Source organism: Sturnus vulgaris, chromosome 18 (assembly GCF_052056855.1).
Source record: "Sturnus vulgaris isolate bStuVul1 chromosome 18, bStuVul1.hap1, whole genome shotgun sequence".
Taxonomy (NCBI): Eukaryota; Metazoa; Chordata; class Aves; order Passeriformes; family Sturnidae; genus Sturnus; species Sturnus vulgaris.
In genome coordinates this window covers 11,005,876-11,026,352 of record NC_142260.1, presented here as the reverse complement: position 1 = coordinate 11,026,352, position 20,477 = coordinate 11,005,876, and the positions used below count along the sequence as shown (strand labels likewise).

The window sequence follows — 20,477 nt, the reverse complement described above, 5'->3', positions numbered from 1 at the left end:
CAGGTGTGGCTTTGTCAGCTGGGACACTGAGTTGTGACACCCCTCCAGGACTGCACTCATGTGCAGAGGGCTCTGCTGTGCTGCTGAGCAAGAGCAGCAGGGCTGGGGGCAGCCCTGGGCACAGGGTCCTGGCAAGAACAAGACCTCCAAGAACTGCTCTCAGGCAGGAAAAGCAGCCATCCTTTGGCTGATGCCTGTGTCTGGGTGGATTTTGCTGGCATGGTTGCCAAGACTTTGCAGATGTGCACAGCTTTCAGTCCCAGTCCAAAGAGGCACCTGAGCTGGGAAGCAAAGGAAGCTTTGCCTTCACTACAGAAGCAAAGGCAGTGGCTGGGATAGCAGACCGGGCCATGTGGCACAATCCCAGCAATGCCTCAGTTAACCCAGGACCAGGCTGAGGGTGCAGCAGGACTCTCCTGGGATGCACTCCCCGCTCAGCAGCCACACAGGTTTGTGAGCTGGATTGCCACTTTGTCCCTGAGACACGTCTCCCTAAGAGCTCTACCACTTTTGACCACTTAGTTAATTAAAGACTGGTGACTGACAGGCTGGTATTGTTACCTGAGCTACAGGAAAGCTTGAATTACAGCAAATGGCCATTAACTTTCCACACTGACACCTGCATGAGGTCTCTGTGCTGTTGGGCTGCTGACATGGGGAGCCACCTCCCCCCCAAAGAGCCCTTCTGGGGAGAAGCATTTCCGTGTGCCAGGACAGCCATGAGCAGCAGCCCTTCTCCTCGAGGTCAGTGCAGCCAGAGCAGCACAGGCAGATCCCTGTGTCTGAGCTGGCCCTCAGCTTCCAGCAGCTCAGAACAGCCTGAGGGACTTGCCTGGACTTCCAGGTGTCAGCCAGAGCTGCCTCAGCTGGACACTGGACAGGTCTGAGCCATGGTTTTGGCAGGCTCCCCGTGTATAATGAAAGCAGGAGGAACCAGCAGTGAAAGCCTTGCCTTGCTGTGTAGGAGGGGTAGGGGTGGTTTATGAGGAAGTTGTGTTGGGGATTTTCCTACACTGGAGCAGGTGTGTTCTGGGTATCCTCCCTGGTGACAGCAGGCTCTCTGTGGTGTCCCCAAACACCTATGGGGCAATGAACTGTCATGGCACATGCTCGTGGCTGGGGATACCTGGAGTTCTCTCACCCAGAGGTTTTCCCACCAGCTAAGCACCATGGCCTTACTAACACGAGAGGACACCAAGCTCACAACTGGCACAATTAGCAACAAGGAGAGAGAAATTGGCCCTTCTTTCCTGCTCAGGACACAGTGACCCACAGTGACCATGCCTGTGCACAAGCAGCAGGACCAGTGCTGTATGAGCATCCCTGCTGGGCACTGCTGAGCCACGAGGGCATCTACATCAGCTCTGCATTCACACCAGGGCTGACCAGGGCTGGTTGGTCACCAGCTGTCACCAGCTGTGTCTAAAATTACACTCTAAAGGTGCAGCTACAAATTGGCCTGAAAGGGCAGTGAGCTGAGCTGACGACAGTGTGGGAGCAGACTCACCTGAAGGGGTGCTGAATGGCTTCAGGTGAGGGATAGTGAGGAGCATTTCTAAGCACTGAGACCATGTAACTTGATGCTGTGGAGGAATTCCAAACCACCCCAGCTGAATGCCACCTGCCCCCGTTTGACTCAGTGAAAGGAGGGGAGTGCCTCCTTGGGGACACAAGCCCTCACTGCCAGCTGGGCTGCCCCAGCTCCATCACTGAGGACAGCGATGTCTCACTCACCCACCAGCAATCCCCCATGGCCAGCTGGGAAATGGAACAGTCAAATGTATCTCATGGAGAGTCTTTGAAAGAAATTTAAAAAATCACTCGGGTACCTGCAGAGTTTTGCCACAGGAGTTGGTACCTACTGCACACAAAAAATGTTTTTATACTTCTGGTCATCTCTTTTATGCAATACTTGTTCAGTGGATACAGCTTGGGCAGCATATAATGATTTCTTTCTGAATGTCACAAAGAATCACGTTGTTGGTTACCTCTTCGTATTTGTTATAATCTCTCCAGAGCTGCTCTATGTTTATCATGGGGTTCACACAACCACGCTGGTAAACCCTACGGACAGCTGTGATCCTCTGGTTTTCTGCATAAGATCCTACAGCTTCTCTAAACAGTGGGGAGAGAGAGCAACGTCAGCTATGACAGGTCACAACTGGCAGCAACATCAGCATTGCATTAACTGAGCTTAAAAAAAGTTAATTTTGGTACTTACACGCCTTTCAAAAAATTGATGTAATCCACCCAGATCTAGGTGAGAAAAAATATTACACAGAGTGAAACCAATGGTTAGCTGTACTTGTCATAAAGTTAGAAATAAAATGTGTTTTGATTAAGAAAACATACCTGGTATGACATGATTTCCATGCCAATCTTATCCAGAGCAAAATCATAAGCCTGAGCCATTTTTTCTCTGAGGAAAAGAACCACAAAGACCATAAAACAAGTGTTTAGTATTTTCAAAATTCTTTATTTAAGAGTCTTCTTTTGTGCAGCAAATTCTAACCAAACACCAAGGAATGAGAAATATCATTCAATAGCTGAGAGCAAAAATTGGTATTCAGATAGCTTTAAATTCCATATTTAGATTCTGTTTTGGTTCTTTGTTTTATTAAAGAATTCTTTAAATCTATTGGTGGCAATCCAGCATTTTAACAGTTCCTGGCCCACCCCATGTCAGTGGAAATCCACGAATGCTACATGAAGTTGAGAAGAAACCAACTGCTCTCCACATCTTCTGAGCTGACAGATGCACTCATAGTTCCTTATTTTTTTTTCCCTCAGAGTTCACCAAACTTTTTTGTAATTCTCCAATAACCCCAAAAGGCTGGGACAATTAGGAGTAGCTCCCTTGTGTGGAAACTGCCCAGAATACTTCACATGATTTCTTACTTCCCCCAGATTCAAAGTATTTCCCCTCAAATTTAAAATGTTTACAGAATTGCCTTGGTTAAGTTCAGTGAAAGCTGTTTGCCCTGTCCCCAGCTTTTCTCCTCGTTTCCTTTACTCAAACACACTTCAGTATCTTATTACCTCCTTGACCACATTAACAGGAGAAACAGAGGAAAGGCAAATTAATAATAACTGAATAAACTGATATTTCTAAAATTGTTTCAAAACTGTCCTGTAAAAATAAATTCAAACCCCTTGCTTATTTTCTCTGTTAATGCATTACTTATTTTAGTAATTATAGTGCAAAGAAATTAGTGGGCTGGGGAAGAAACAGTTTATAGGTGCTGGAGGTCACTGGTATTTTCTGAAACTCAACCCACAGGAATATAAATAAGCAAAATGTAATAACTGAAAAGGGATGAAGATCAACATATCCCAAAATTCTGACACTCTGAATTTTATGACTTTCTAATGCATTCCAAAATTTCCCCCAATTCCTGAACTCTTTACTGTTACTGGTGCCAGCTGGAACCAGTGCTGGATTTTGTGGGGACTCTCATCAGGACACTGAGAGCAAGGACAAAGAGGATGAAATGTGCTTCAGGTTGGCTGAAGCACCAATCCCACCTGCAGGAGCTGCCATTGATACCCCAGCCCCTCCACTGCTCTTATCCCATCCTTTTAGAGGAATCACGACTAAGGAACCAATGTTACCCAGCAAGCTCAATGAAAGAGACTTTAATGTTTTCTAAATGCAGATTATATATTAACCCCCCCACCACTCTGACAGAAAACCCCCAGACAGATTTGCCACCCAGGTTCTTCCCCATCCTCTGGTCAAAAAATCAAGAAAAGATTCACCATAAAACTAGAATAATTCAGAGCAACTCTGGGAACTTACTTGTAACTAGGTAGCTTCCCCTTGGTTTCTCGTACATAGGAAAGGTAACATTTCCATAAATCAATGTGTAAAACCTTCATAAGGCAGCGCTGAAATAACTGTTTAATACATCAAGAAGACGTGATCAGGATTCCAGATATAGAAATTAAGTTTCTACTTTTAAGGCTATACAAAATGATTTTAAATAACCCTTGTAAATTATGATTGAGATTTATAAGAAAGAATAAGTTAAACTACTCATTCTTGTGTTTAAAGCATCTCCATGCTATGCAAGGGAACTGGAGAGAATTAAGCAGAGAAATCCCCCTGCACACTTCACTGATTAGAGCTTAGTAGCAACAAATTCAACTTTAGGGATTTTTTTAATCTGTGTTTCACATTCAATGACAGCTACAGTGTTTTATCAATCTGATTTAGCCCAATTACAAGGTACTTGTTCTTGCTATAGAGATATATTACATATATTAATATGACTCACCTTTTCCACTTTGTCATAATTTTTTGCTTTAATCTACAGGGAAGCAGAAAAAAAAAAACAACAAATCACTTAAGAAACTATTTTAGAATAGTAGGAATATATTCTTCATACAGTGCTATAGCATTCCAGTTTGTATCTTGTCTGCCTAAACTAATTACACCGAAACACCACACAACGTTTTGAAAATATAATTAAACATACAAAAGTCATGTAGTTTGTTGCAAAATTAGCAGGGTTTTTATTTTTATTTTGAATTCTACAATTCCAAAATGTAGGTACCAGTAGGCAAATTTGCTTTCTGGTTTAAACACCCAGACTTAGCCTTTTCTTTCAAGGAACCTGTTGCCTTCAGTGCAGATACAGATTTAGGTACCAGAGCTTCTGGACTAAGATTTAGTAAATTAAGGGTAAAATACTATACTTACAAAACTACTATGCTAATAAATGTATTATACTTGAATATTCATTTCTCAAAGTGCACTTTGCTCCAGTGTGCTGATGCTGAATAAGGGAATAATAACCATGGAGAACCTGTTCCTCCACAGCTGCCCCCCTTGGAGGAGGGACCAAAGCACACTCCCATGTCAGCAGCAGTTTCATTCATTCATTCATTCATTCATTCATTCATTCATTCATTCATTCATTCATTCATTCACACACACAAGGGCAGGGGTGAAGTTCAGACCCCAGCTGCCAGGCTGCCTTTCAGACAGGACAAAGGAAAGCACGAGACTCATGAGGAGGGCAGAGCAGAGTGGCATCCTGCACGTATCTGTAAGCTCCAGCTATGGCAGCACGCTGGGCAATCTCTGCACACACACCCTGATGACACAAGGAAAGTCAACAAGCCTTGAAATAAAGCGCCTTTAATGAAATAAGCATTTCTTATGCTGTGTTGCGTTTCTGTCAAGCGTCAAACTCCCCTTTTAAATCTCATTGCTCTTTGTTTATTTAGAGGATTCCCAGCCTTTACTGCGGTGTGAAACACAAGCACCTCTCCACAGGAGCAGGGTGTAGGCAGCAAACAGCACCCTTTGCACCACGGATTCACCATTTCATTTTAGATCATTCCAACTCTAAAGCACAGCAGAATTTTTAATGGATGCATCAGGAGACACGGAGTGCAGGAGATCTAAAATAAGCACGCCCCGCCTCCTGCTTCCTGAGCCTCTACTTCTGCAACACCCCGGGCCTGAGAGGCTCAAAAAAGCCATCCCCGTTTCTCTCACTGCCGGAAAAGATGAGTTAAAAATGAGAGAATTGAAATAAAACTGAAAAAAAACTTTATTGGCACACAAGGCAGACTGGACCCTCGTGTCTGTACCATGCTTGGAGCATTATCCCACCCAGGTGGAAAGAATTCCACACAATCCAGGATGGCACGAAGGTAAACCTAATGGTGTCTTGTAGAATCAAAAAAACCCCCAAACCAGACATTTTTACTTCATCCTATTTTGACAGCAATTTTTCATGTCCCTCAGCACCTCTTACAACATGAGAGGGATTAATTAAAGAGACAGAGCTCTCAGTCTATGCCTCCCACTCCCTGAAATTTCCTGCTATCCTTGGCTGAGTGGAAAAGAACAAATGAATTTTGCTTTCCATGTCTTAGCACACAGGACAGCTGCCTGCACCTTCTTTCTCTTGTACTTAAGTAAAACCTTCAACAAGATATGCAGGATTAATTTTCTGTTTTTAACAGACTGAGATAGGAGATAGTATGAACTCTTTTGTGAAAATTAATTATTTAATTCACAGCTTTGCTGCTGACAAAAGGCACCACCCTACAGCTGTTCAGTAACAAGATGAAAAATAATTTTTAAGAGCTCAGAATGAAAAGCTGTAAGCAGACAGGGCAAAAAAATGAGTTTGCCTCCCAGGTGCAGCCAGGTAAACAGTGTCAGCAAGTTTAGTAGCTCCTGGCAGCACTGTCACCAGGCAACATCAAAGGATGGAGCACAAGAAATATGTATCAATTAGACTGCATGCACTTCCCAGAATCAAAGACCTTGAAAACAAAACTACTTTGCTAAGAAAAGAAGGTATATTCTTTATTTGCATGTGCTATGACTCAAAGCAAAATATTTTCTATGTGATTATCATATATATGAAAGCTGCTGACCACATCTGGACTTCAAGTCAGCATTCCATATTTGTTACATCCACACAAGTGCTTTGGTATCTAAAAATTCAGAAGTCTTGGTACCAGTGAAGTTAGGAGGCTGGCAAGCAGAAGGATTTGTTTAAAAAGCAAAGCAAAGCAGTATTGGCCAAGGCTTAGTGGGTGTCTCAATGGAAAAGCATCTCTCCTGCAGGAATCTGCATTTCTTGCCTCACCACTCCCAAGCGAACGCCCTGGCAGCCCTGGCTCAGGGAACGTCGTCCCCCAGCGAGGGCAGGTGCTGCCTCCAGGACATAGCACCACACATTTCTTGGTTTTCCTATGACACACACTGCCACAGGCAGTGATGAGATGTGGGAAAACATTAAAGAACTGACATTACTAATTTCGTCCTTAAAAACAAACATAAAGTCAACTATAAAGATATTTACAGCAGCTTATCCTCCAGTTTCTAAGGCTGCCAGGATTCCTGTTCTGACTGTTTTAATTCAAGGGGCAGGTCTAACCCTCACAGGCTGACACACAGGAGTGGCTCCACCACAAATCCTCCTCCTACTCAAGGTAAAATCCATGTAATGAGTCCAATGTAATGACTCCATGCAATCCAAGGATGGAGTCTCCTCTCCATCCTTGAAGACTACACAAACACCACCCAGTCTGAGGAGCCATGCTTGGACATTCCTGTAGCAAAGCACACCTGAACCTGCCTCCATGTGCCCATGACAAGGAGAAATTCCACCTACACTGCTACAAGAGTAACTTTAATTTGATGCCCCAATCAGAAATTTAAGTCACTACTGTATCATCTTTGTACAAGATGAATTCATAGTATGAGTCAAATTTCTGCCCAGAACACACAATGTAATTCCCTATAAAGAGCTTCACAAACATTGAAGGGCAAAACTTAATCCATAAATTACACAGCAGTTCACCCTTTTAAACAGACTTTTACAAGACACATGAATCATTTATGATCCTAAGGCAAGTGATTTTACTAATCTAGAGACTTAATACTAGTTCTAGTTGTCTGACAATGTACAACACGAGCCTAAAAAGCATCCCTGTTTTACTTTAACCTTTTCAGCTTTCCATCAAGCTCCTAAGGAAGGGCAGTTAGTACATGATAATTAAGGAGTAGCATGGTTTGATTTTTTTCTATATCCCAACTCCATTTTCTTTCTATCAATTGTTATTTTCTAGAGGAAAAAAAAATTCTCCAGCAGAAAATCTGAAGTTTCCTTATTCACTGCCTCTAGCTCTCCCCTTGGTGAGATAGATGCTCTTGCTCTCTTTACTGTCTGCACTACTCTCCAGGGTTTTTTAGAGTTCTTTTGGACCTGAAGAGAAACACTCTGCACCCCTGAGACTGCAGAAGCTGATGAGGGACAAACTGGGGAGAAAGAAACACCACAGCTACATGGGTGTTACCTTTTTAAGGATTTTCCTAAAATCTGGTTTTGTTACAAACACTAAAAGGCATGCACCATCCTTAATGTTTCAGTTGGTTGTTTGTTTTTTTTTAAACAGATACACAACATCTATTTCACAGTACAAAATTACAACCAGAGTCTAAATATATGTATTTGGAAATATTGCTTTTGTTTGTTAACTGAAGGGAACTCTTTGTCAAAGACTTATATTCATTGACAGTTACACAACAATAAATAAAGTTAACATTTTAAAAATAAAATCAGACCACACAAAATTTATCATCACTGAATGCATTTGTGTTGGCTATTTGCTGTTTTTTTTGTTTTGTTTTTTACATCTTGATTGTCAGGGTGACATAATCAACTCCCCACTGTCAAGCACAGGGGGGTGCAGTTTGGGGGTCTCTAGCAGTACAGAACTGTGGGTGTAACAAAATACACTCACATTTCTCTGTTTCCAAAGTACAGGCTAGAGACCACAGCAGTTAAACTGCTCAGACTGCCTCAAAGGAACGGCACCTCTGAAAGGATGGAGATGATAATTCTCTGTTCTGTCTTCAGCACATTCAGCCTTTTGCAGCTCGCTGAGGCTCCCAGTCACTAATTGTGTGAGCCAATTAACAAACTGGTGACAAACCCGTTTTCCTACAGGTCAGGGACCAGCAATGGCCTTTGCAAACAGCAGCCCAAGCTCTGCCCAAGCACATGAAATGCAGGGAAAGGCAGGGCTAGCACTGCTCCTCCCCGTGCTCATTAACCCAAGGAGGCTGGACTATCATCGTCTAAATAACTGGATGCAAAACTTATTTTATGCATGCTGAACAAAGCATGTATTTCACCTGTGCCAGATATTCCAAATCCTTTATTTAAAAACATTAGCATGTGATTGCAGATGCAATTTCTGTAATATATTATTTTGCTACAATTTGTACCAGATAAGGCTTGAATTATTAGGTATTTTTGCTGGTTTTGTTCAGAGTTTTAATATTCCCTGTGAAAATACAGCTTTTATCTTGCTATTAGTAAAGCCTGCAAGGAGGAGATAAGAGTACACTGACCATGGGAAAACTCATTTTCTCAAATGGCAGCAAGATGAGATTCTACGTATTTTCATTCAGAACTGTAATTTTTCACATTCACCTGGTTGCATGTTTCAATTTCAAAGTCTGCCATAAATTGTGATTTGAAAAGTTTCTTAAAATTATTCTAAATCAAAAGCCTCCAACTCCAATTTACAAGGACTATTTATAGAGCTTCTAGAACCATGGTATCAAAATTTAAAAGTCATGTTGTTTCCACTAGGTATATCACATGTAAAAGAGGATTTACTCACAGCTGCCAAAAAAATAGCAAAAACCCCCACTAATTTGCAGTCTGCTTCTGAGGCAATCCAAGAATAGAGTATTTCAGCTGGAAGGAACCTACCCTGAATCACCCAGTCCCACTTCAGGGCTGACAAAAGGCTCCAGGATGTTGTTAAGGGCACTGTCCCTTGACACTTAAACCCCACCAGGCTCTGGGCACTGACCACCTCTCTGGGAAACCAGAGTTCCACCAGCTGCCTGATCCCCATCAACTCTGAGGTGCCACATCCACTGTATTTCCAGTTAGATACACTTTCAATTTGCTCACAGTATTTAAGAATAAAAAGACTTTACAGTAACTGAGAATATTGGCTCTGCTAATGAAGCAATGCTGCAGTTCTGTAAATCCAATTACCAGTTAATATCCTGCACTCAAAGTAGCTGAACAGGCACTTACTGAACAGATAGTGAGAAAGTTGATTTTAAATAGCAAAATCCTGAGCCACATTACCATTTTCAACAGAAAAGGGTGGTCACTGTCAACAGGAAAAATGATAATTAGGAAATGAAGGGCAAAGGAGCTAAGTGGCAGCAGGAAATGGGGACAGGGCAGTGTCAGAGAGCCACTGCATGAATGGGCAGCAATATGTAAGACTGCTCCTCACTCTCTTAACTTCTTGAAAATTGTCATTACAGCCTCATTAGCCCAAGACTTTAATAAAACCTGCACAGCCTTCAGAAACAATTAACCAAAGCATATCAGGTTAACACACTCTACCAACATCTCTCAGAGGCAGTAGCCTGGAGCATCTCTGCCTGAATGTCTCTCTAACTAACTGCAAAAATTAGACTGAATACTTGAAAAGGCTATTTCTGAAACTGTAAACTAGATTTATCTGGAAGTCTGGGAAAGAAAGGAACCCAGCTGCACTGGCCTGAGGATGGTGAGGGAGCAGCTCAGAGCAGTAGGCTTTGGAAAAGGGTGCAAAAGAAGAACTTGTGAAATGCTGCTCTGCAGACAGAGTAACATTCCCCAGTTAAACAGTGTTAAGAGTCATTCTTAGTAGAAAAACTATGTAAACAAGTAATTACCAATTAAAAAAATCTGCAAGTGGAAGATGTCTTTTTGTTTAATCTGTTAGACTGAAAGAGACAGTACCTTTAATTTTCAGATGCATCAGGAAAGGAATCAATCCATAAAAATACATGAATAGAAAATGTTTAGGTATGAGCAAACTGCATTCCAGAAGTGCAGCAATACAAGGCCTGAGAATATGGACAACCCCTCTGTTACAGTAAACATTGATCTAGAAGTGAAGAAAGATTAATGCATTGCAGTAAATAAACTTCGCTACTTCTATTAATATAGTTTGGAATACAAAAGAACTACCTACCCCATCTAATTCCTAAATACCTACTCTAGTGCAAAGAACAAAGATTTCACTATCAAATAAGAGCTCAGAGACAGAGCTACTAAAACCAGCAGTTGTACTTCGGTTTACATCTTAGTGCAATTTGATTAATTTTCACAAATAAGACAAATCTGCAGAAGTAGCATCTGCCTCTACCCCCTTACAAAAAATGCTGGTCTCCTGGTCCTGCAAAGAGAGCCTTCCTTCATGTTGATATTTTGAAAAGAATGCATAATTGTCAGCTCCACTCTCAACAGACTAGACAGAGGGTGTACAGAGAAATATTTATTTATAGGTAGTCTTAAAAAACCCAAAAACCTGTGGTGACAAAAACTCTTCAGTGATTTTTCTGATTGGAGAATGTTTCTGAATTGCAATCAGTGATTCACTCCCTACTTCATTTATTTCAGACATCAAATACAACTCTTTTGGTTTTAATCTGATTATGAAAAAGAAGCAATTTCTCATGTGTCTTTTTTCTTTCTTCCTGTCTACAGCATTCTACTGTTATCTCTTCTCATTTTGCTTTGGAGTTTTGCTTTCTTTCCAGAACACACTTTCATTAAAAACCCCCAAACACACCCCCCACCCCAATCTGCAGTTATGTTTAAACACCAAACCCTCCTGTTATTTCTTGCATTGCCATTTTTCCTGACTAACAGAGCCCCTTTACTGCAAACATCTCTCATGGATTAGCAGTGAACCTGCAGAAACAGCTCCTTTAAGTCATGATGAAAAGCACACTCTGTGCTCTTGAAAACAAAAAAAACAGCATCACTTCTCTGTTCCTTTACCACCCTACAGCTCTGGCATTTAAAAACTGCCCAGAAATCGGGGGTGAAGAAGAGAACTGCTCCATGTCTTAAGTTTTCTTTTGCTGTGAGTCGACTGAACTGGCTGCTCTTTGATGAAGCTCCCAGATACATAGCTCACATCAGCACTGCCAGCTTTTTTTCCTTGCTCTGTTTCTACCAACTCTTTACTATATTCTCCAACTCAGGAAAACCATTACCTTTTTTATTTAGGCAATTTGCCCATTATGAAATGGAATGTAATATTAGCTGTATGAAGTAATTTACAAATGCTAAGCACCCACTACATTCTAGCCAGATTCTAGTTCATAACCAGATTCTCAATGTCATTTTAATGAAAAGTCAATTTTCAACATGCCCCGTGGCTTCTAATTTCCTCTTCAATTTCACACTCCCTTTAAGCCACAGCAGAAAACACCACCCCACATTCACATCCCTGAAAACGTGCTTCCTTCCCAACTCAGGCATTTTGGTTTTTCCTGTGTGCTTTACTTCACGTCTGCTTCTCATTCCTTTCTGAATGTCTTTTATACTTTACAGTAGCAGTGGGATGTTCTAGGATATGTTTTTGCATAGCTAACATTCACAGATCTACTGGAATCCTTTGCAGTTCTTAGTAAGTATGCAAAGCAGCAGTGATTTTCCACCTATAATTAATTTTTTAGCATTTAACTCTTAAATTATAGGACTCAAAAGCATATATAGCACCCATGGACTGTAAGAAAATCTCTAACATGATAAAATGCAATGAGATAAATTTAAGATCTGCAGTCTTATCCGTTGGCCAGATCATTTAAGTTAAAAAGTTACATTAAGGGGGAAGCCTAAAGTGAAGGTGTGTGGCCCATCTCATTGGTCTAGAGACCCCTAATTTGTAAAATCAAATTACATCATTTGTCTACTTTAAGTGCTTTTCAAAAGAGAACAGTCCCTCAGTAGGGCCAATGGAATTGGACACAGGCACTCCTCTAATGCTTTTCCCAGCTGATTTAATTGGGTAATAGGCACCAGTGCCCATTATCTGAGGAGCACAGATCACTGCAGTCTGCCAGTGCCACCAGACAGGCTCTACCCCATAATCCAAGCTGGAAATTCCTTGTAACACTCAGACCTAAAAAAAAACAAGGCAGGGATCAGAGCACTGCAACAGATTACATGGAATAAAGGGTTTGTGAGGCATCACCACCTAGGGAAAAAAAAAGCCAATTTTTCATAGATCTCACACCTTACAAGGCTCCCACCCAAGATTTAATAAATTAAGACTCTTAATTTGAAATCATCGTGTTTTTTTCATGTCTGTCAGAAATCAGTGCCCATTACGGTAACATTTAGGTATTTAAAAAAATAATTCCTGCTTTCATTTTGCTATCCTCAAATTTTTTAAGAAAGTAGCAATCTACTATGTCATTTGAGGTTATAGCTGGGGGAAATGGGGTGTTTTACAGGGGCACTGAGTTCCCCATTAGGTTTATAGTTTCATAATTTCTCACTATACTTATCATATGCCTACAGTTTAGACACATTCTTTTCAGAAGAAAAGAGTTTGCATAAGAGGGCAGAAAGGAGTAAGTCTGATAAGTGTATTTTTTCCAAACTGCCAATTATAGTATTTCAGAGAATTTGTTTTAGTAAAATACAGCTATCAAATAACAATTTTTATGGAAGAAATCTCTGTTCATTCACCAAGCATATGTTAGTAGTACACCTGGGCAATTTCAAAGAGATCTTACTTCTTAAAGAGATCTGTGAAAATCAAATTTTTAAAAAGCTACACATTTGTAAGACAGCCTCCAGAGTGACTTAGCAGGAAGAACTGCTGCCCTTCTGAGTGGTCAGATTCATTCAGTGGCCATGCATTAATGGCTCACATTTTCCAGCATGGAACTGGTCTCATAAATGTTCTCCCCAGTAAAGCCAGCTAAATATTCAATTCTCCTAAGGAAAAGGAATACAGGTTATTCAAAGAGAAAAAAATGGTACTAGAAGATGCAATAATATCATACAGCATAATCTTCTTACTCTTGTAATATTAGCACCAGACCAGCTTGGCCCATTAGCAGAGAATAAATTGTTCTTACTATTTTGCCTCCGTTCTTAGAACATAAAGAGCAATTTTCCAATAATTTGCAGCAGAAATGGCACAGAGAATGGTTCTCAAAACCATTAGACTGATCCTCAGCCTCCAAAAGAGCCTAAGGGCTCTCATGTCTGACCACACAAGCCAGCTGTCTCATCACAGGAAACCATAAATCAGAAATCTCAAAGTTAATAGTGCAGAATAATGCTCAGGCACAAGTAATTCTCTGCAACTGCATCCCAGCATCGATTTGCAGCTGACAAGATGTTGTATATTGTACACTGCTTTACAAAATAAACCCTACTCAAGGTAACCCACTAAACCCAAACCAAGCACATTTCAACTGCAGTGCTGCAAAAAGAACCTTTAAAGGAAGGGATGTGGTTCCTGGCTTTGCCATGGATTTCCTATGAAATCATTAAGAAACATGATTACTTCAATCATTTACTAAACTAGGATAGTAACTTGTCTCAGATGATGACTGAGGTGCTTTTGGTTTACATTAATGAAGCATTCCTGCTGAAGTTCAGGAAAGTTATTTTTCTAATAGAGTCAGCTGCCCTCCTCAAAAATCTTTCACGTGTCTGTCAGAAATCAAGGGAATTTCCCTGTGTCTTTTTTGAGAATGCATATTCTTAATCATAGTTACCAAGAAATCTCATCTATAGTATTACATTAATATTAGAAAAGACTGTATCTGAAGAGTGAATCACAGAATTAAACACCCAGATTTCTGTCTTTTTGGCCATGAAGAGAAAACAGAATTCACTACAAAAACAGCATTCAGTGGTAAAATAGTTTTCTTCAAGACAGCAGTTTTACTGCTCAGTCTCCTCAATATCTAGTTACTACATCAACAACCTAATATGAAATCACATAAACAATGCAAATCTTTTTGGTAAAAACTTGATCCAAAAACTTTTCATGAATAGGCTCTGCATAACTACTCTGGATCTTCTTTCCAGAATAGTTTGAATGCAATTACTGTCCTAGCTAATGAGACTGCTTGTATTACAAAGCCCTCAAGTTTCTAGAATATTTAAATGCTATACTGCTTTTCCTCTTAAACACTGTTCACATAGAGTTTTCAAAGTGGGTTCCTCTTCTCCTTCCCTAAATTTCAGCTTCATGCCCTTAAAAGTTAAAACTAAGCCTGCTCAACTTCCATCCTTGGGAATAGCCCCTTTATTCAAAAAACAGGATCAAGACAAAAATATTTGTATAGCTATTTTTAAATCTATGAGTTGATGTTACTGCTTAGGTAACTTAATAAGTGACTCCACACTTGAGTAACTGGCTACATAGAGATGCACTGGAGGTGGAAAATAAAAGCACAGATCACATTCCCACACTTTAGAAATGAAATGTAGGTGACACTGCCACTGAAAGGTGAGAGGGGTTAGCTCTACACTGAAGTCTCTTAATTTTACAGATGAACTCAAAATGATTGACACTTTGTGTGAGGTTGGTTCCTGTTTGTGGGCTTTTTACTATACACTCAGTGCTATCAGAATTATAGGATTAAAACCCATTGAAGTCAGCTGCACTTCTAAGACAAAAGACTTGTAAAGACAATTTATTATGTTGTTCCTATTTGAAATTCCCTGGTGTTAGGTTACACAGAGAAGAGCTGCTCTGATGTCAGATTTCAATATAACAGTCATGTGCTAATGGTAACTTCCTGTGCAGCCTAGGCAGGTACATTTGCAGCTTATTTCACCTCTCAGGAGGAAGATGAAATGCAGAAGCCCATCATAAAAGCAGTACAGAAACTCACAGTCCTTGGAGCCTGAGAGATGGAACTCAACTGACCTCCCAGGTTCTTCCCACCTACCCCCCTGTCAGTATATTGAGAAAAAATACCAGGAGTAAGGGTCACAATATTTAAGCTAAATATTCTGATTTTGCAGTAGTGAAAAGAAACTGGCACAGGTAAACCCCTAGCCTTGCCAAAGAAAGGTCAGCCTTGACCCATATGCTAGAAAGAACACGTGCTTACAGACCAGAAATGTGCTACTTATACAGACACCTGGACACAACAAATAAATACTGCTGGCAGTTCTGCCCCCTTTGCTACAGAACACTGAACAATTACAGCTTCTTTGCAGTAAAGTCCTGTTTGGTACCAATAATCTCATTTCTTTGTTGCTTTTCACAGGGAAAAGTGTGTTTTCTTCTGCACCCTACCACCACCAAGTGCTGGCCATGCAAAATGAGACACATCAGAGGGAACTACTGTTTTGAGACAGCAGACATTTGTTCAGTTTGGTATTTCTCTCCCCTACCCCTCCAACCAAGCATTTTGGGGCTTTTCTGCTGTAACTGATCATTCAGAAGCCCATGGTGATGTGTTCTGAAACTTTCTGCAGAAAAGAGCCTCTTCAGTAGATGGACAGCAGGCAATTATTTGACTCAGACCGTCAGGACTTGACTGACTCCTAGGCTAGGTGCATTTTTATGTAAATACAGAATAACTTCAGACAGCACTTGTATTACAGAATGCTGCAAATGCCTGAAAGAAAATTAAAGCATAGTGTTAAAAACGGCATGTAGGCTCCCAGCTAATTTAGTTTGCATAGAAGCACGTAAGGGATGTCAGAAAACCTAAGATAGCTCTTTTTTCTTCTATTTTGCTGCTTGAAGCTACGATGCCAAGTGCAGGTTTGACATAAAAACACAAGCACACGACAATACCAAAGCACTCTGTAAAAGTGGCAGGTAACTAATACAGCAGCTTAACTGATAAAACTCCAGCAGTGGCAGAAAATAGTTTGGTAAGTACAAAACAGAGACCTGCTATCAAAACACAATGTAAGCCCTCTAAACTGGTGCAGGTCCCAGCAAGGCAGCCAAGGTTCCCAGGAAAACATGTGGATCTCTCCACGTCCAAACTTTAGCCCACTTCTGGGAGAGAACGATGATGGGCAATGGTGCTTGGCTTGGTTTGGTTGCATGTTGTCATGGTGACACAGCAGGCTTTAAAAATCCACTCTGAAGGCTCAGCAACACGGTGAAGCATCACTACAAAACCTCTGTGACTTACTGAGTGAGCCAGCACTTGAGAACTGACTTCCAGTATTGACTGCAGCAGAAATCTCTGCTCACAGGTGAAAACCAACATTTTCTAGACAGTTACAGCAACTCTGCCAGCCTGGGAGGCAAACACAGGTACTACCACAGCAGCAACTCAGCAGTGGCTCAACATTTCCATGCATTAGAGGCACAAAGGTACACTCAAGAGCAGTGAAAAATGTTTGACTGGGAAGCTTGTACAGAAATGACAGACTGCTAGAAGTCTAATGACACCTCCTCGGTGCAGGGTCTTCGTTTGATTCAGATAAAAGATCAACCAGAATTATCAAACTTAATTATTTACAAACACCAGAACTTTTCTCACTGGCAAATTAAAAAACTCACAGCTGACCTCATTCACAGCTTTCCTAGGGGTAAACCTGAATTTTGGGAACATCAGTAAAATGACAAATAAATATGTTGCATCTAACTTTGTGCTTTTTTTCTTCTGTAAATAGCTGATAATGCAACAGTAATTTAATGGCTAAGACTATTAGCACAAAACTTACCTCCATTTGCTTAGTGCCAGAAAAATATTCCTGAATTCAAGTCTGTCAGCTAATTTTAAAGTTCCACTGTACTTCCCTTTTAATACCCATCCTGTACACATACAAAAAAGCATGTGCTTTTGTGTATCAATCTGAAATTGAATCCCTCCCAAAAAGAGCGAGGCCTGAATTAAATTTAGTCACATCTTATGTGGCAGAACTTAAAGTTTTATCCTTTAACAATAAATCATATAGTCTGCTTCCTGCTCAGGTAAGCACAGTTATTTTATCAAGAGCAAATACTGTGGAATATTCTGAGGTGCTTGCCCATCCTGCTCAAGTACTTCTGTGCAGAATTTCAGTCAAGCTAAATTTATTGATAACATTTCCCTGGGGAATGGTAACTGGTGGACAACAATCACGGGCAAGTACCTGGGCAGCAATTCCTTTCTTTGGGGGTGGAGAAGGGATGGGGACCCTGCTCTGTATTTACCTTGCACCCACTTCACTTCTTCAGGTGACTTGGACCAACAAGTCTTACATTTAGGCCTATTTTAAGAGTGCATTTTTACAAAGAAAACCTTAAATAGCTAGTAGGGTTTTCCAGGGCACTTATGTGTGCTTTAAACATTTATCCCTGTCTATTTATAACTAGTCAATTTGACCTTTACCTTCTTTATTATAAATGAACTGTACTTTCTCTTAGTTGCTTTTTATCCAACTATCGACCTTCATCACATGGAATAAGAGTATCTAGCACAATCCTGCAATTAGGCAGAATTTAAAATTCCCAAAGCCACAGTCAGGACCAGAATGACAAAATTCCCCCAGTGAAATGAAACCTGCCAGACTAAGGCTCTCAGTGTAGGGCCTGCTGTTCTTACCAGGCATGAAGGAAATGTTTCTTCATGTATGAACCTGCCAACTCTGTCAGGTTGTGCAGGGACACTTCCAAAGCACACTGCTTGTAACTAAAACTATTAATTACTGCAATGCCATGGAAAATCTTGGGAAGGGTCAATTGACATAGCTGGTGGAAAGAAAACTGCAAGCTAAGCTTCCAAAAGCAAATGTGTTACAAAAGCAATTTTTTTGTAAACTTATTCACTGTCACTCATCTTCAGCTTGTATTAGTTGTATATTAGAAATGCTTAACACTTTTAAGTAGCTGCAAGCCTACATGTACTTTAATACATCACTCCAGCCCTGCTGCACTAACATCGATGGCAAGGCTGCTTGTACCTCAAGCTCCTGCATGCTGTAATGCAATCTTCTAAGTATCTGTCATACCATATAAAAGAGTAACCTATAGAGGCTAACTAACTCATGTTTCAGGGAAAGTTAAAAAAAAATTAATTCAAAACTGTTTCTACAATGCAGTGCCCATCACAGGCTGTTAAATGTGCTTGCACACTTGACAAGTGCAGCACCATTACTAACCAGCAGCTATTCAACTGCAGAAGCACAATTTAGAGAGAGAGCAAGAGTACCAGATTTCTTCTGCAATAATTACAATGTCAAAAAGTTTGTCATGGGATTAATTTGAGATTTACTTTTTAGATCAAATCAGAAGTTACACTTCATTACTAGGGAATCTGCCCCCCAGCCCCCTGGCTGCCCCATCCAGAAGTGTCAGTGCAACTATGGCACTGAAAGAACACATCTGAGCTGTGCAGTGACAGCTTCTTGCCAAGGTGTCCTGGCACCTCCTGGTCATCTGAAACACCAACAGCAAGCACACGTTGAAAGATATAGCCCCCAGCAACACCTGAGAGTTCACAATTCTTACCCTGAATATACTCCTGCACCTGCCCATAGAAACACACAAAAACATTACTGTGATGGGTAGGCAGGAATGGAGAAAAGGCAGGCCAATACTGGGTCCAAGACAACAAAAATGAAGAGGAAATCCAGCTCGATCTTGCCACTCCTTTACATACAGTACCAAGTTATGCTTTTGCACTCAGACTGAAGCTGCAGATAATAGAATCATTTTCACTGAAATTCTAATTATATTCTACATACCTTATTTTTCTATTACCTACAAACTTCTAGGTAGCCTGAGTAAATTACCCGTAGACAATTTGCACTGATAAGCTCACCTACTCCTATTTCTACTCTATGATTTAAAAAGAGCATTATACTGTGTGACCTTATTATCTAAACATATATATACCCACAAATGAACACAGATGCACATACATAGTCTGAGAGATTCCTCGGGAATCCACAGGCATAGAATCTATAGTAAGTCTTCATCTAACCATAAAAATTAAAATAATCAAAATCCTAAATTAAGAGAACGTTTTAAACATAGTTTGATGCTTAAATGCAGTTCCACTGAACACAATGAAGTTAGTTCACAAGCTAATTTCATATCCATTTTATCTGCAGGACAGCACATATACAACTACACACTTGCCACCCCATTTTTTCAAATCTAAATTTCAAACTGAGAGCTCATTTTTATTTTGTTTAAACAGTAAAAACTGTGTGTGAAAACCTATACTTCGAGGGTGAACAATAGCTGAAGGAAGTTGACTTTGTCAGTCTGGATGTAGAAAATACTATAAACTGAACATCTAGGCATTATTTTAATTCAAATGCAAGACCTGAAATGTATTTTAAGCAATGTATTCATTCTCACAAAAACTAATACAGAAGTATCAGACTATTTATAGCAAGAATGTATAGTCATTTCTTGTTCTAGTTTCACACACTGGTTATTTCTGACTCTCTGTGTCAAGCACTAATGCAAACCACGAAGAATTGGACAGAGTATTTTGTCCTCATTAGAATCTTTAAGTTTCATCCAGATATATTAAAGGAATCGAAGGAGGTAAGACACGTGATCCTCTATCACAATATTAAACATTTCAAATTAGCTGATTTAGAGGAATAGTCTGAATTAAATAGAAGAACTATGTAATTTAAGCATATGTACAAGCTGTTTTGCTGAAACACAGAGCCAGGGTGAAAGCACGAGTAAAATTACCACACATCCTGTGCACAGTAACTCTTCTACTTTTAGAGTGTGTCAGAGATGTGAAAGGTCTGAAAGCCTGGAGCCCAGCAATCTACAAGAGCACTGCTTAAAGCACCTGCCAACAGATCAGCAGTGTGTGCTCATTGGAACTGGTGCAAACTAAGATTACTGTACAGCCCCTGGCACAGGGCTTGTCCAATCTGTTTTTAAGGGAATAGAGACAGCCCAGCTGTTCACATTTCCAGGTTAACAGCGAAGTCTAGCAAACAGTTCTGTCTCAACATGCAAGAGGACTCCACCCCGGAGAAGTTACTACTGAAAACTGTGCACAAACTCAATTTAAAAAGAACACCTTTCTATGTATCTGCCTTTTCTCAAAATGTAACATTTAGGATGTCCCAGTGAACCCTGGAAATGCTCCCATGCTTATGAATGTTTGTCATTACCAAACCAGCTAAACCCCAATACAGATCAGATTTAAATTACTCTAAGATTTT

At 40.5% G+C, this 20,477-nt stretch overlaps 1 protein-coding gene across 1 annotated transcript in view; it reads right to left on the bottom strand.

The window, feature by feature from the left end:
- Window positions 1-20,477, bottom strand: part of CSTF3 (cleavage stimulation factor subunit 3) — a 48,222-nt gene that overhangs the window by 11,522 nt on the left and 16,223 nt on the right. Inside the window, exons 4-8 of the mRNA XM_014884576.2 lie at window positions 4,278-4,310; window positions 3,800-3,897; window positions 2,353-2,419; window positions 2,222-2,256; window positions 1,989-2,115 (exon numbers count right to left, since the gene is read on the bottom strand). Of these exons, the coding sequence (XP_014740062.1) occupies window positions 1,989-2,115; window positions 2,222-2,256; window positions 2,353-2,419; window positions 3,800-3,897; window positions 4,278-4,310 (360 nt within the window). The remainder of the gene's footprint in view (window positions 1-1,988; window positions 2,116-2,221; window positions 2,257-2,352; window positions 2,420-3,799; window positions 3,898-4,277; window positions 4,311-20,477) is intronic.